The following is a 17,830-nucleotide window of genomic DNA, read 5'->3' as shown; positions in this document are numbered from 1 at the left end:
GCCCGTTGTGCCCCGAGGCTCCCTTCCCCGTGAGCTGCAGCCCTGCTCCCCGCCTCCCGCCACCTGCTCTGTGAGAGGAATTTTGCTTTTAATGTGTTAAAATGGGAAACTTCGTTATTTTCCAGTAGCTGGAGGCAGCCCAAAGTCGTGAATGAACAGCTGAAGTTGCGTTGGCTGTTCGGTGCAGAAGCAGCAGCTAATCAGCCCTGGCAGCCCTGGGGGTACTTTTTTCCAAACACTCCGTTAGATTAAACACCTCACGATGCGAGGACCAGCAGTCTGCCCAAAAAATGTCCCCAAGACCCTTCTCTGCCTCAACCCCCCCACTGCACTGCAGAGGAGGCACACGGCTGTGTTGTATGTAGTTCATCTACTCCAAACTTAGTTGTGAGTTTGGTTTAGGTTCAGTGTTTTTATCGTTAGGACACAACCTGAGCCAGAATGTTTAATTGTTTAAACAGCTGGAACTGTGTGACCTTTATATGTAATGTTTACTCATAGGGATTTTCTTCTATTCCTACTCCTGTATGTGGAGGAATTAATATAAAAAAAAAGTAAATCCATAACAAGTTGTTGGTTGTTAATGTTCATTTCTGTGGCAGGGAGGGAGGTATTGAAATTTTTGTATTGCAGAGATCCATCCAGCTTGTGTTGCTTTGGGTCTGTCTTTGGGTTGCATAAAAGAATGCACATTTCTCTCTGTAAATAGGTGCAGTGTGATCTAGCTCTCTGCAGCAAAAACACTGGGTGGGGAAGGCTCTCTCATCCTAAGAGAACTGATGTTGGATTTGAAACTGTGTCTGTCGTGTCAGTCTGAATCAGGTTTGCATTGAGCTAGTGCCAGTGGCTAGCTGGTCTGCTGCACCACCATGTACTTTCTTGTGTTGATGGAATTTCCTCCTATCCTGGCCCTAAAGAGCATGTGGCCTGACTGAAGGAGGAATGTAACTCAAGCAAAATGATCAGAATACCCATCACATACCCATCTTATTCGTTATCTGGTTTTAAGCACTAAACTGAAAAAAATGTTACAGACTTGCTTTGTTTGCTGTGATGCTTTTTGTGCATTAGTGATATTCCTTCAAGTTCTTTCTTGGCTCCAGCATCTTTTGGGGATGGGCAGAAGCATCTCCAAGAACTCTGTCAACTCATGATGTCTACATCAAAAGAAAGCAACACTTGTAAGTGATGTGGAAATCACGAGCTAGCATGTGTGCCCTTGTAACTACCTGAACTGAATTCCCATCCACCTTATTTTCCCTTTCTTTCACTCCTCCCAGCTTTCTTGCTGTAACAAGTATACCGACTGAATGATAGAAGGCAGCTTTTATCAGTTCATGATGTATTTTTAAATGTCCTTGTATTAATCAAAACAGTTAGTGGATGTGATCAATGAAATGCAAATAAAACCTGGACACTATAGTATGTAGTCTTAACCTCTTCATTAAATGGGAAATATTTTGCCTCCTAAAGAGTTTCTGGTTAGTATATATCAGCCCTGAAATTCTGTGACTTTTTGATCATGCAGATGATGCTGCTTTTGAAATCAGTTGGCTTCAGAAGCAGCCTGCTCTAGTTACTGAAGTGAGATACATCATCCAGTAAATTTGTGTTTGTTTTCTGAACCTGTCTGGAATGTTGCTGATAAAAAATTTCTGTCATGACAAGTCAGACACTCTATTAAAAAAAAGAAAAAAAAGAGAAGAAACCCGGTTTTTTTTAAAAAGTCATTGTTTTCCTTGGATTCTTATTTCAGATGCCTTCTGTTCCTCATCTGACACTGGCCTTCTTGGATACTTTTGGTTCTAGAGAAGGGATAAGTCTCTAATTCCAGGGTCATCTTCTGGTCCAGCTTTTCATGTGCAGTCCTCTTATAAAATTCACAAGTTAGTAGAATCAAACTATGTATTAGCTTCTTGCATGAGAGGTTTTTATTCTTATGACCCTGTTTCGGTGAGCTGCTGACCCTAACAGCACTCCACTGCAGTATCCAACAGTACTAAGTATAAATTCCATGAATCTTCTGAGGGTTTTTAGCAGGATCTTGCTTCTTCCACTGTCTGTTTTGCTACACCTTTTACCTCTGCACATGCTACGAGTGATCATGTAAAGCATGTTTGTTTTATTTTGCTCACAGAGAGAGAGAGGATGGATGTGAAAGCAGTTAGCAAAATTTATGCTCATCTTGTTCAGTGCTTTTTCACTTGAGAAGAGTCTTACTTGGAAAAATTAGCTATCAGTCATATTTATTGTTTACAGAAAGCTTTTGAATTTCACCATAGAGAAATTACTAGGACTTAGTAAATGCCTTTTCTCTGCTTCTGAAATTCCATTTTAATGAGTTATAAGCCCATTGTTCACTGTTTCTTGCACAGTCAGTGTGACTCTGGTTGGTGTATCCAAATACCTCAACATAAACATTCTTAGTGAGGACTGAGTCATATGTCTACCAAAGCAACAGCAATAACTTTCAAAAACAGAGCAGTAAACAAACTCTAACTTGGTTGTAAGTTTTTACTTATCTGATGCAATTTTTCCATATCGTTAAGTCCGTGTGGATGGATGGTAATGAAATAGCCATTAAACACGTTTGCTGTTAGTACACAGCTTGTGATTCCTGCATGTCTGCAAACCTCCTGGTTTTTGATACAGATTAACTTTGATTCTTCCATTATGTTTTCTTTAGGAGGAGGGATCCAGGTGCTAAAAAGTATATTGTCATCAACTAGAGAAGGCAAGGAAGAGCCAGGTGCTTTCACTTGTGATAAGATGACATTTATTTGTTGTCTGCTATTACTCCATCTTCTGCATAATTAAAATAGCTGATTCCACAAATTTAAAACAGCAAATGCCCTCAGCCTTCCACTAGTTCTCAAAAACTTAGTTTTCCAAAACATCGTCCATGGGTAAGGATGTTCTGTAGTAGTTCTATTGGCTTCATAGGAAAAGGTCCTAGACTAGGAAGAGAAAGTGTTTGAGGGTATTTCAGCTCAGGGATTGTGATGAATGTTGTCTTTAATTCTCTAAGGCTGGACAAAGCTTAGAGGATAACTCAATAGTATGTAGGATTGTTTGTCTGTTCGAGATAGGTGAAACGTATCTGGATGAGGTGCAGGGAAGGGAGCCCTGCTGAAAGGAGGTTGGAGAGCCTGTTGTACAAGAGTTGACCAAATGAATTTAGCTTGTGTAGTCTAGTAAGACCGATTACTATCTATAAATACAGTAGTGGGATAAAGGAGAGTGAAGCACTGTTAAAGTCAAAAGAAAAAAAAAAAGGTAAAGCACCTGTAAATATGTCTGTTCTAGATAGGAGAAAGTGTTATCCAAAACCTTCCTGTTCCAGTTCTGGGAACAGGAAACCTTACTTCCTTACGCTTTGTAAACTAATGGAGAGAATTTTACAATTTGATAACCTGTTGCAGGTGGGGTTTGCAACTTATAATTCAGTCTTTAATTTGAGGGATTTATGACTATATTTTATTACAGCTCCCTGGGAGAAGTTGCATTTTTGCCACTTTACAAATGGGGGAAAATGAAATGATAGGCCTTGTCTGATGCCATGCATTTGGAAAGAGAGACAGAAAAACTGGAAAGTGAGGCCATCCTAGTTCTATTCTAGTGTTGTTGCCAATAGGAAACAGTGTCTTGTTTTTAGATGTATTTGTCATCCAGCAAGAAAACTGCAACCAGACTATACGGGTCACCTGTCTCAATTTCTAAACGTTAGACTGCGGGCATCTTTCACTGAGGAGCCAGAGCACTAGCCCAGAAATAAGTCGCTGCCAACTGATGTTTTAAAGGATTTAAAGGACAGGTACTGGAATTGTTGTTACATAGCAGTTTTTAAATATCCTGAATTTTAGAAGCCTTCATAGGCCAAATCATGCTAGATCATTAGTCTGTTGTAGTAGATTCAGTGAAGCTACTTATCTCTTAATCAAGACTTTAGGTCTTAACTTTTTAACATTAAATATTCTAATAACACTTCAGCATCCTTACAGAGTTGCTTGCAAAGCTATAGAACTATACAGCATTCTGTTTTAACATTTCTAAAAAGAAGTTCTTCTTTTATTTGGTTCTTGAATTTCTCCCCATTGGAGTTTAATGTTGCTGAACTGTGTGGGAACTAATCATGAGGACAGTCTGTAAAACTTCCAGAGACACTTTAGTAAAACTGTGCTAAAGGCCATCAGTGATGCTGACTAAACATAGTACTATAGACGTAGCATTGTCTTGTTTTCAGTCCAAACCTTTCATATTCTTTTAGCCCTTCGCAGGTGTCAGAGATGCATTTCTGTAACTGAGGTTTCTTGGATATGTTATAACTGAATGGAATGTTTTGGCAGCTGATAAAAGTTTGGGGGTTTAACTGGTTTCGTGATGTTATCAGTCTTCAAATTTAATGTAATAAAATATATTGTGGTCTTGTATTCTTAATATATCTAAATCAGAAAGGACTGATTTATGTTATTCTGTATGGAAACTGGTGGTGCAGTGGGAATTTTAATGAGTATATGTGACCACTGAGATAAAATACACTACCTATGGCTTAGGAAATTTTTAACTATGAATTGTTGGAAGGTCAGAAGAGTAGTCGGGGGAGATGCTAGGAATGCTAGGACACACTTGCATTTCTTTTTTTTCTTTTGCTGTTTCCTAGGCATCTGCTTCTGGACACTGTAAGAGTCAGTGTTCTGGGCTAGGAGGAGCTTTGGCGTGATTTAGTGGAATTAGTCTGTTATATGGGTAAAGAATTCTGCAGTATTACCTGAACTTTTCAGTAGTTAATTTATTACGTTGTCTGACTGATACAACTTCGTGATCATTTTAGGTGGTTTCATTGCTGATATACAGAAAAGTCCATATTCCTCAAAACAAGCTTGTGTATGTGCTTCATATCGTTAGTCTTTTCTGGATGTTTTTTTTTAAAGACTGCAAAGACTACCTCATTGCTCTTCAACCTGCCTTAAAATAAATATATAGTAAAACAAAACATGGGAGACTTCAGCTTAAAAAGAAAAGCTGCAAAATGTGGAGACTGACTTGCCAGATTACATTCACAGAGAATGGAAATATATTAGTAACCTTTGTGTTTGCCTAAAATCTTATTGGTTTTACTGTTTGTTTTTGTAGCACTAAATTAACACTATGGCTTTCCAGCTCACTTGAATATGCAGCAGCACATGCTGTGCTGATGTTCATTTCACTCAAGTTCACTTCTAGAAACCTTTCAGTGAAAATATGTTTAATGAAACAAACACAAGTAGGTGGCAATTGGTTAAACACTTCAATTAAGATCTACTCTTTGGGGGGGGGGGTTATTATTTTTTATCCAACTAGTGCTCCTATATTCTGCTCCTTACAACAGTCAAGGCTCTGAGTTAAATTAGCCATTGAAGAATTTGATTGGGCTTTACCAGTATTGTTGACAAACATTTTAATTAGCTTACTGGATTTCTAAAGACAGCACAAGTTCTTTCGTTATGCTTGTCTCTTCTTTGAGGTTTATTTTACATTTTTGTATACTTCTAAACAAGTTACGCTGCCGGGCTTGGATATCTGAATTATTATGCTGTGCACATGAGGATGTATGTGTTATATAGAGATAGGGACTGATGGCATTTGTACAAGTGACCAGTAAGGAGTATTTCAAGTGTCAGTTTGACTCAAAGCAAATACTCTCTCTCCAGAAGGTTTGTTTCTAAAATAAGTATTACTCTATCAAATGTATTTCTGCTCTTTTTGGCTGTGATACTTTTGGGGTTTTTATTTTTTTAAACAAAAATACTCATGAGTTTAGCAGACCTCACAGTGAGCTTGATGTACAGTATATTTAACTTTTCAAACTTAACATTGTGCTCTGTTGAAATGTAAAGGTTGTGGCTGAGAGGCCAGCTGCTGTTGTGTTTTTTTTTTAATTACTGAATTGCAAAGGTTAGAGAGTTCAAGTGAGATAGAAGGTATGGAAGATCAGAGTTCTGTTTCTGCAGAAGCTAGCAGGTTTCACATCAGAGCTTAGTTAACTTCTTGCTTACTTACATGCTTTAAATAAAAAAGTCAAGTCAGCCTGCACTGCTGGTATCCTGCTGCTGATGCAACACTAGTTTTTTGGAAATTTCAGTTGGTTCTGTAGTTCTGGAGCTAGTGGTAACACAGCTTTACAAGCAAAGCCGAGTTCCCTGCAGGTTTCACTGGATAATGAAGACTTAACCTCTTGCTCAATCACAAGAACACTTCAATGAAGAATAGGCACAGTCATACTGAAGGCTTAATTTTCTTGAAGTTTTATGGTTACTTTAAAACTGTTCTTTGTGTAGGCTCTTATGTGGTTTGCATGAGATAGTTCAACTCAGCCCAAAGCAATTTTTAAAAACTATATAGTTATGAATTTCTAAGATGATGATGAATGGGTTCCTTATAACTAGCTTTATCTGTTGCATGTGAATAAATTGCATGAGTAAGAAAAATAGCAGTAAAACGATTACTGAACCTAGTAAAACTGGAATTTAATAGTTGGAGCTCTTTCTCCTTAAAGAAAGCAAAGAATGAAACTTACTGCCATCCAATTGTAAAAGAATTTTTGCCCTTTTAGCAACCTGAAGGTATTGCAGTAAGGCAACAAGCTATATTTCTGTCTTATAAATGACCTTATGAATGATACACGAGAGCGTATATAAACTTAGATTGAAAGCTTACAAAATGATGGAAATGTAAGGGCAAAATAAGTTAATAGTTCCTTTTTAAAAAAACCTACAAAATCTATTACATTTTTTTATTAAGGGAAACAAAGTAAGTTAGGTGGAATATATTTTGTTTGTCTCTTTTGTTTTCAAGGTTTGGCTTGAGCAACAAGTTTGATACAGAATTTCCTTCTGTTCTGACAGGGAAGGTAAGTGTGAGATTAAACTGTTCTTTTACATGGAAAGATCCAGTGCATCCAGTGGTTTCTGTGTTACAAATACGTGCTCATGACCCCACAGTGCAGTCCAGCACTGCACTGAAGACTGTCAAATTAAATCTGTCCTGTACGAACTAGCTGGTTGATGACCAGTCACTAAAGTGTTCTTTGAAACAAGAAAAAATTATGTGCAGTCATTGCTATCATTATTGGCATTCTAAACACAGAACAGCTCAACGTGGCATCACACTGTTTTCATGCAGGCAATCTACATGAAAACAAGACTCGCTTAACCTGGCTTCATAGATATCTGGAGTCTGTGCTACCTCCTGTGTGAATTAAATTATTTCGAATACCAGACCTTCTTTTCAATATGTCTGTCAAGCCTTAAGTTTATATTTAGACAGATCTCTGGAGGAGAATCTGTTTTATCTGAATCTTTAAGGAACAAAACATTATAGTGTTAAATCTGCAAGTTAAGTAGGGTTTTAGTACATTTTCAGAAATATAATTGCTTAGTTCTGAAAATTAGTGGTGACAAGTCTCTTGCTTTCTCTGGAGTCCTCTCATCTTACTAAAAGCAAGTTTAATAAATACTCATTTGTAGCTATTAATTAATGAAATCTTGTAACAAAATTATTGGTTTTGATACCAAATTATTTTCATAATTTTTTTTACACTATTAGATTTTTAATTATTTTTCTCTTGGATTTTTTTCTTTCTGCTGTTTCACTCTCTAGTGCTTTTCTTTTGTTTCATTTTATATTGCCTTTGTGTATCTTCCAGAATTTATTTGGCTCTTACTACTTTCTCTAATGTCATACCATACAGCTACACTACCTCTGCAGCCTCTTGCAGTAGCTGTTGAGTCATATTAACAATATACTAAAATGCATCTGGAAGGCGTCTCCTGATTGTGCCAAGTCCATCTGGGGTTTTTCTCCTTCGTTTTCACCCCAGGGTATAATGAATAAAATACTTGTGTTGAATTTGTCCAGCTTTTTTGACAGCAGCACAGTTGAAAAGCAGTTGCTATTTGGAGTTTTTGTTTGTTAAAAGACAGCCTGGGAATTCTGGCCTTGCTTGGGAATCTCACTGAGCTCAAAAGGAAGAGTCTTACTGATCCCACAGTGTCTAATGTGAGGGCTGGAGATAACACTATTTGCATTTCACTACCTTGCATGTCTAAGGTTTATTCTTTTCTGTGAACCTCTTTCTGATCACTGAAAAGCCACAGAATGCTTTTTGGAAATAACAATTTTTATGTTCTTTTAGTTAAGCTGTAGTTTGTCACAAATAAAGCCTATAGAAAATACCTAGCAGGAAATGTTAAAACTTAATTTGATTATATAATTTCATCTCTTTCTGTGTCTCTGAAATACATTTGTGTGTATTAAAAAAACAAAGCAAACCCAACCCCCCAAACCTACACCTTTTAATACGAGCATCGATGCCAGTCACATTTTCATTTTCACTTGATTGTCCTCCTCTTGTTAAACAGACAGTGAACACAAGATTAATTTTAAGTTCAGTTGACTGCTTGGACTTAATTTAGCAAAGAGAGGAAAGAGGAAGTTCTTCTACTTGGCTTCTTGTTCTATAGATGTAATTGGTGACAGCATAAATCACATGAGCAGGGATTTGCTGTATATACGTATGCTGCTTCTGTTGAAATATTGATATCCTGTTATCTTTTTCTCATATGTGGATTTGAGGGGCTTTCTGAGTAAGAAGACCTTGAAAATAAATTAGTTCCCTTTTGTAAGGTAGTAAATGCATTTTTCTTACTGCCTGCCACACACTGCCATGGAAGACATTAAAAACCACAGCTGTGGTTTTTTTTGTGTTTAATACTTTCATGAATTGCAAGAAATAAATCTTCTTCCCCTGGTTGTGGCAGTCAGACACCTTCATCCCTATTGAAAATGAAAACTTGGTCAGGTTTTTCCAGTAATTAGATTTTCTTCAAATACCCTGATAAATAATTCACAGTAATAAGTGTGGTAGTCAATTGATACACCACTCTAAGATCTTTTACTGTTCTTAAAATACAAATTTTCACTTTTTATGACATCACAATTTATGAATAGCATAGTGACTGTTTATATTGAAATGTTTACTGTGAACAGCTAGTGTAAGGCAATGTTATACTTTATTCAGAATGTCTGTGTAACACTAAGTTTAATGGCTTTGTTGTCTACTGGGGATTGATATTAATAATATATCCCATCTGCTAATGGAGTGTAAAAGATGAAGCCATTAGGTGGGGTTGATAGATTTCTCTGGGGCATTGTTTTTCTTTTTGATAGACACAGATGAAGATCTAGGGTTTTAAACACAGGATGAAAAACCATGCAATGCACGATAAAAATAAAAAAGCACGAACTTTTTGGATCTATGCTGCTGTGTAGTCTTAAGAATTTGCTTAAGCTTCCTGACCCTCAGTTTGCCCATCTACATAATGATGACAGTAAAGCTTCTACTAACTTTCTTTTTTTTAAAAAAACATGAAATACCTCTCCTCCTTCACCCATCTCCCCGACCTCTTCATCTCCCAGTTCTTACAGTCTGGATGGTTACTGTAAATTAGCCTAGAGTTAAAATGCATGTAATTACATCTTAAATATTTAACTGAGACATATTTGTTGCTTTTTTGGGGGGAGAGGTTAATGTGTATATTTGAGGATAAAACATAAACAATAAAACAATAAAGGAAAGGAAAGTATCAGGTAGGTCAGATGTTGGGCCTAGCCTTGACTTAATATTTATCTTGCAGGATGAGATGCAAGCTTCAGCTGCTTTATAAATACTGAGCTCAGCTTTTGAACAGTACATTCTTTTCAACAGAGTATTGTGAGAAAAGATTTGACTACACTTAGTACAGAGGCAATATTTAACTTTTAATAATGTGATTGGACTTTGGCCTAAATTTAAATTCTGGCTAAATTTAAATTCTATGTGCTACAGTTTTATAGGATTATTAATTCCATTAAAACAAGCATTTAAAAGCTTTTAACAAAATGCTCTCCATGATATATGGCACAATAGCACACACTGCTCCAGGTGACAAGAAAATGATGGAGGCAGTGAACCTTAAGGAAGAAAGTGGAGTTTGCTGCCCTGATGTTAAAACAAAAAGGGTCCTATACAGGGATGACTGTGCAGTGGAGGGAAATGTAAGCCATAAAGTGTGCTCTTGGTATTGTGATCCCATTGCAACATGTGATTGATAGGGTTTGTGATCATGAAGATTGAAAGAGAAAGATCAGGCCTGCTGGGCTTTACTTGCTCTCTTCCTGTGTTTGTAGATTCTCTTGCATCCTGTTGTAAAATATTATGACACCCCCTCCTTTCCTTTTATGTTTGAGGTTTTTTTTCCCTCCCTTAAAGACCTAAAGGGAACTAGTGTCTCTTTACAAGGTGTACTGCACAGCCAGGAGCTAAGTACTTATCTCATTCTTTTTGAGACTCAGAAACTTTCCAGGAGACTTTCCAAAATTACTCAAATCAAAACTTTCTTGGGGAGCTTTCTTTGTGCAAGAGGCGCTGCTAATTCTCTGTTTATTTGAAATGCATTAGTGATCTCATATGAACCTTTCAATATCTATACCTGCAAGAAAAGAGAGATTTAAAATTATGCCAGAAAATAAAAAACATTATTTGGTGACCCTTTCATTTGGATACCATTTTATTATTAAATTAGAACAGTTATTTTTTTTACAGCTATTTCATTCTTTGTCACTGTTTAACAATTCTTAACTGTTATTGAGCTGTAAACTGAGAGCAACAAAACTCTTTTGCTTCTGTTTATCACAGATTGAGGCTTATCTTGATCACCAGTTCCTTTTAGTTTCAAATGAAGATGTGTCATTGACAGAAATATTTATTGTGATTATATTTCCTAAACAGAGAAGTATATCTGATAGTCTAAAACATCTGAATTAATTTCATCTGATGTTGCAGCAAAGAGATTCACCTTTTAACAAATGCGGTGCATTAGCAGGTAGCAGTGGTGCTTTCATAATACTTTACTAAGGTAAACATCATACCAAAATGTCTGAAATAGAAATTTTCTCTGCTTCTTGGTGACATCCAAAGTCGGTTTGTAGTTTAGCCATTTGCAGTGCTGTACTCTACAGGAAGGAGAGTACTTCAGCAGTGTTCTTATGAAGTTGCATCAAACTGTTAACCTGATGGGAACAGTGACTCCCTTAAAAGTAGCACAGAAACAGGGAATCTCACCATCCCAGAGCTTTCTGATTAGGTCACAAGTTTTTCTGCCAGCTGTGATCTAAGAATCTGGCTGACTTATTTTCATGTTGCCTGTCATCACTGATGATAAGGTTTCTTCATGTTAAACTACATTCTAGACTTTGCAATTCCATCGTCTTTGGTAGGTTTGTATAACTCCAATTTTGGGGTTGGAGTGTGTTGTTGTCAAGGTCCAGTACACTTTGTGTCTAATAGAAAAGGAAATGTTCTCTTTTCTTAGAGGGTTCATTGCAAAAGCACTAATGGTGTCAAGCTACATATTTTCATCTTTCAAATAAACAGATAGAATGATACATGTACAAATTGCCAAAGACTTGACTTTGAAGCATGTCTGACAGCAGAAGCTGTTACAGCGTTACTCATACTGCGTACAGCCAAGCCAGTTGTACTTTACTACAAGACTTCCTCCCACACTGAAGATAAAATGGTCTTATTCATGTGCATCTGATATCTGTGGTACCCTAAATACAAGAGCCAGCATTGCCAAAGAGATCTGTAAAACCTTCTGTTTCATTCAGATACATGCAAGTACAGGCTAGTTTTAGACATTACAATGTGATTTTTGTTCTGTTCATTGAAAACATCCCAATACACGGGATTCCTGTGGTTTTTTTGCCGTTTTCTTTTTTTTTTTTTTCCAACTCAGATGTCTGTTGTAAAGTATATTTAAATGTTCATGTTCCAGTCAGACTAAAGAATTTTTTTTTACTTGTTCCATTTGTATATGTAAAAACAATTATAAGAAAGTCCATTTAATGTTGGGTGGGGGGAGGTCTGTATAATTGCAAAATAAATACTTTCTGTGTGCTTACTAATTCTGGCTATAAAATAATAACAATGTTAAATTATGTTCTTATACTACTAACTATAGGCCTGGCTTGTGTACAAACCCAGATGACCTGTCTCTTTACTGCACAGTGATCTGCCAGGAAACAGATGTTGTATTTATTTACTCCCTTTCCTGCAATGGTTTAATGAATTTAGCTCTTGTGAATAGGTGGAGGTAGGAGAATCGGGTCCTCTCCATTTCCTGCCCCATAGTTTTGCTCCTTTGGTGAAAGGAGTCTTTGTCATTAAAGTAAAGCTTTTGTTGTTCATGCCCTTGTTTGCAGAATCAAATGAAGAGTTGGGCTTGCTTGGTTGGAAGGATTATGTAGCAGTTGCACAGCTTTGTATACTGACTAATTATAGGGGTTTTTTTTCTTCAACATGGCAAGTAGTTAGGAACATTATTTTTTTTTTTGTGAGTTTTTGTGTCTGGTCAAGTCTATTGAAGTTGGATCTGATGATTCTGCTTCGTGTGTTCGAATGCTGGATTGTGTTACAGTTAAGAGTGATACCTTGGAGTCAATACCACGAGTCCATGTTTGATTTGTCAGATATTTAGAGTCTGTAGAGAGATGAGGGATTTGGGGTATGTAAATAGGTAAGTGATCTCACTGTTTTGTAAGAAACGTTCTGTTATCAGGGAAAGGAGCTTATTTCTGATAGAAAATGTGGCTTTCTGCTGTAACTCTGCAGTGGCAATATATAAAAAATACTATCTTGAGTAAGTGCTACTGAATATTCCTTGTAATTAAATAAGTTGTTTCCCAACAGCAAGGTTTTATAGCCCTGTACAAGATGCATTTCTTTGCCTTGACTATAATCCAGTATATGTCTTTCCGGGCTTCCCTATTTTAGGAAGCAGCCACAAGTGAAGTTGTGGCCTCATGTCAGTACGGACTACTTTAGGAATTTATTTGTGCACCAGGCACAGTGTAGACTTGCATTGGTATGAAATTAATTTGGATGATATTATCCTTTTTTCTATGTGACACATAAGTGTGTTTACTACGAAGCTGCCCTGTATTTCCTTGGAAACTAGATATCCATCATTCTTCCTTTTTTTTTGGTCAGCGTAGCCAGTGCATATGTTGCACAGCTGTGTCCCACGTCTAGTTTTGTTTGGGACCACTATGTTATCAGGATAATTGATTTATTAATGGTGCAATAAATAAGGATGAGGCTGTTCATCTAAGCGATGTTTAGCTTTTTAATGCAAGTTTTTGCAAAGCATGCATCATAAATGAATTTGTTACAGGAAAGTGACTTTTCATGCTCACTGGGTGACCAGTGTTGTAGAAGACGGGGTCATGTTGGGTAATGGTATTATGTTTCCTTCACATTTTAATCTGTAGAGACAGTTATTGAGAAAATACACCTGTAATGGCTTTCCACTGAAGTTCAGCCCTTCTATTGCAGGTTGCCCCAGAAGAATTCAAGACCAGCATCAGTCGCGTGAACGCCTGTTTACGAAAGAACCTCCCTGTCAATGTAAAATGGCTGCTTTGTGGCTGTCTGTGCTGCTGCTGCACACTGGGCTGTAGCCTATGGCCTGTAGTCTGTCTTAACAAAAGAGTAAGTGCATATGTCATTCTTCGTATTCAATTTATTTCGCAATTATTGATAACATTAAATAATGCTTAATAATGTCATCCCCATTTCAAAACTCTTTGTTTCACTTACATTCAAAAGGTTATTCCATTTTCCTTTCCTTAGAAAATAAAAAAAAAGTTTGTTAATGAAGTAAAAGATCCCAAACTACCAGTTGAATTCATAGGTTTAGGAATAGCTCGTCCCATCTCAGTTTGAAGAACAGGATGGAGTACATAACCTACATTTCCAGAATTTCTAAAGGTCTAAGAATTGAAGTGAATTGAGTGCAAAACTGGACATTGACCTTCAAAGACTGCCTGAACTGGAGTGAAAATTACTTTTCGTCTTAATACACACCCTCCCACACCCCAGAATAAATATTTTTTTAAATTAAAAATACTTTTTTGTATGTAATAGTTACCATAGCATTTCTGAGGTGTGGTTTATTTGACATATTTTACTGTGCTGTTTCTGTTAAGAACAAACAGAAATTTGTTTTCTTAAAGACTTCCCTTTATTTGTCTATTAATTTATTTACTTTCAACTGTTGACAATTCTTGTAATCAGGTCCAAAGTAATAATTCTGAGAAGCACTTTAGCAATATCAGGTAAACATGATTCTAATTACCTCTATGGTTTACATTTAGAATTGATTTATCACAGCAGTAAATGTTTAAGAAATACATAAATAGATATACGGTAATGATATTCTTTGCAGCTACATAGTTTGTAAGACTTGTAGCCATAAAATCTTATTATCCACAAATGTAAATAGTACAATAGGAAAAAAACACTCACACTTGTCAATTTAGTTATAGGAAAAGAAAAAATGTGTTAGAAGTAATCCTTCTGGCATTTCAGAGTTTATGATCTTTAATAAACAAACTGAAAGCAAAAAGACTAGGCATTGCGTTTCAGAGAAAATAAAACAGGAGTGCTTTGCCAAACTTTCCAACCTGCTCAAGAAAATAACAGTTGCATTGACTGGCATTGGGATTCTGGGTAAAAAAAAGATGAAATGCACTAAAGGAATAATATGTTAACTTGTTGAACTGCTAGTCGCTGATGCCTGTATCACTAAAAAGTTACAGGACTTGGTTTAGCTCATTTTAACTGCCTTTATAAGCATTCTTACTGCAGAGGAAGATGTTCAAGATATACAGAGGGAATATTTGCCATTTTAAAACCATATTTAATATTCTTTTGCTAGTGAAAATCTAAATGCGTATGTGATGATGTAGTGTTAATGTAATTCTCAAGGGTACAAATAATATGTACAAAGTAGGAACAGGGAAGATCATGTTCCTTCTGTGGGATGTGTGTATATGTATTAGAGCAATTTGATCACTCTAACAACCACAAATATAAGATGGTTCTTCATTTTCTTGAGGGGGGTTGAACCCAACCAGCAAGTAGGCACCCCCCAGCCACCTTCCCCCCCACAGCAGGATGGGGGAAAGAATCAGAAGGGCAAAAGGAAGAAAAACTGATGTGTTGAGATACAGTTTAATAAGTGAAGGAGAAAAAGGGAAGAAAACCCAAGTGATGCAAAGGCAAATCACCCACCACCTCCCTGCAGTAGACCGACGTGCAGCCTGTCTCTGGGCAGTGGGCTGCTTTGGAAAGAAAAGACCTCAGTTTTATTGCTGAGCATGACGTTACATGGCACGGAATATCCCTTTGGTCAGTGCTGTTCAGCAATAGCTAAAACATTGATGTGGTATCCACACTATTTTAGTTTCACATCTAAAACATAGATCTGATTTTTCTTTTGCTTGGTTCTACTTTTATAAAACTAACCTATTTAAAATTAATCTTAAGCCAGAAATGCAACAGTAAGATTCTTCTGGATGAAGCTGGCTACTGAACCATTTATAATACAGTTTTGACTTACTTTTTAGACTAGAAGATCAATTCAGAAGTTACTAGAATGGGAAAATAACAGACTATATCACAAGGTAAGAAAAGTTAGAGTGCTTGTTTTCTTCAGCTTTAAGAATAGTAAGGTTTTTTTACATAATTGGCATGTAGGAATTTTACAGTCTTGTTATAAAAAATTCCATAATTCATACTGATCTTAAACCTGGGTGTGAAGTGTTCCAGATCCTAATAATTTGATATTGCTAATGCTTGTTACGTTACTTATCAAAACAATGCTGTGGTATGCATTAATCCCTTGATAATTATTTTCTTAGCTTGGTTTGCACTGGAAGCTGAGTAAAAGGAAATGTGAAACTAGCAATATGATGGAATATGTAAGTATTATTTCTGTTACCTATTTGGTATCCAACATTCCTGTGATTTTATAGAGAAAATCCTTCACTTACTGCACTGTTGCCTATCTGAAAAAATCTGTCAGAAAAATGTGCAGTCGTGTTTGACATACACCCGTGAAGGCCACTTTTAACAAGTGCAGCCATGGCATATATTGAGACTTAGAAACTGTCACCACTGAACATGTTTTCTCTTCATAACAATTGTGTTTGCACTGCAGGTATCTTTGTTTTGGTCTGTAATTTGTGATGAGGGAGACCCACGGTGACTCTGTGCATTGGTGTGATTCCCACACGAGTCTATAGTTCTTTTAATGCTTAGCCACCTTTTCCATTGGTATTTATAATTACTTTGATTCAAAATCTTTGTGCAGAAATATTGTATTTTTACAGTAGTGGGGTTTTTTTTTGTCTGTATCTTTTTTCTTTCTTTTTTGCTAGCTCTGAATTTAATCAGGTTTTAACCAAGACAGTCCGTTTAGGACAGCAGAACCTGAAATATTTCTGTAGTCCTACTACTCCCCCATCCACTTTAATGTATAGCTATTAAGAATGCGTAAGCTTGAAGAAAAGAGATAGTCACCCCAAAAGAGTCAAGCATCCAGAAGCCCTGTATTTCAAAATGACTGAAATCTCTGCTTTGTTATTCTGGGGGACATTCCCTCCTTACAGAATATCTCAGATATGTTTAGTCTTATGTACTAGCTAATGTTGCATAGAAATTGTGCTGAAGGTTTGAACTTTTTGGTTACTGTGTTCTGTTCTTGTCTTTTTCCTTCTTCAACAGGTAATATTAATAGAGTTCTTACCAAAATATCCCATATTTCGACCTGACTGAGGAACAGCATTTGATCTTTCATGTTACCTGTCATTTTCTACCCTTAGTGCCTTGTAGATGATTTTGGAAAGAAGATGGTCTACTTTGCTGTGATTTAAAACGTTCTTCAGTAGAATATCTTCCTTGTTATGTTACTTTCTTTTGTTAAGAAGAGAACAATTTGCACATTTTTTTTATGTTCAACAAGGCTTCTATGTTGCACTCTGAATTTTTAACATTAACTGATATAGTTGCCACTAGGGATCTAACATCAGTGCTGCTTAAACTTGTTCTGAGCATGCTGCCTTATTACTTTCTATATTCCTGGTCCTCAAATATGCATCCTAACGCTGTGTCATACTATATTTCATTCTAAATGTCACAATCCTATAAACCCTCAGTAGAAATGTCTAGGTAAGTGTCTAATAGTAATGATTTTAGTATAACTTGCTTGCATAGGACTTGCAATCAACAGCACTGGTTTTGTCCTGCACTTTGCAAAATCATCATTTACATTAGGGGGTTAATTATTTTACCCACTATGGAGTTGTAAATATTGACTCTTTGCATAATGTAAAGTGTGGTATGCCAACGTTTACAGAATGTAATATAGCTCTTACTCTGCTGCCACCAGTCTGGCATCGTTTTATTCATTACATTTGCTAGGATCCCTCTGCCTGTATAGACCCATTCACATGCTGTTTTTATGGTAAAGCCATAATAAGTTTGTACGTACTATGAGATGTGTAGGGCTCAGTTGCACTTTGTTTAGTAAATGGATGAAAAATGCATAGCATGTCTGTCTTTTTTTTTTTTTTTTAAGTATTTCAGGTGTTGTTTGTAGCACCCGAAATAAGAAGCTTAAATACTGTTCACCTTTGAAAAAGTTGCATTTGTGGGGTAGATGGCAGCTGCTATTAGCAAAGTATCCTAAAGGCTCTTTTTAAGTTATGAATAGATGGATGTCAAGTTTTGGTTTTAAGTAAGGAAAAAAAATGTTTCATAATTTAAGACCTTAATTACCAAGGATTAAAATTTAGAACAGCCAAATCAAAGCTGAAGTAACACTTCCGTTATTTTTGTAGTGTGATAGTCCTTCAACATTTTCACAGTTAAGTGACGCAGCATCCTTTCCAGTGGAAATAAAATTTA

At 36.5% G+C, this 17,830-nt stretch overlaps 1 protein-coding gene across 1 annotated transcript; it reads left to right on the top strand.

The window, feature by feature from the left end:
* Positions 1–6,834: 6,834 nt before the first annotated feature.
* On the top strand, positions 6,835–17,519 carry LOC104459714 (cysteine-rich hydrophobic domain-containing protein 1; the record flags this gene model as incomplete). Its single annotated transcript, XM_010072937.1, has 5 exons — positions 6,835–6,889; positions 13,415–13,570; positions 15,490–15,546; positions 15,784–15,843; positions 16,649–17,519. Coding segments are annotated over 5 exons (379 nt in total), but the record flags the coding sequence as incomplete, so codon positions are not given.
* Between the last annotated feature and the right edge of the window lie 311 nt (positions 17,520–17,830).

Source organism: Pterocles gutturalis, unplaced genomic scaffold (assembly GCF_000699245.1).
Source record: "Pterocles gutturalis isolate BGI_N339 unplaced genomic scaffold, ASM69924v1 scaffold41512, whole genome shotgun sequence".
NCBI lineage: Eukaryota > Metazoa > Chordata > Aves > Pterocliformes > Pteroclidae > Pterocles > Pterocles gutturalis.
This window is presented reverse-complemented; position numbering and strand designations above follow the sequence as displayed.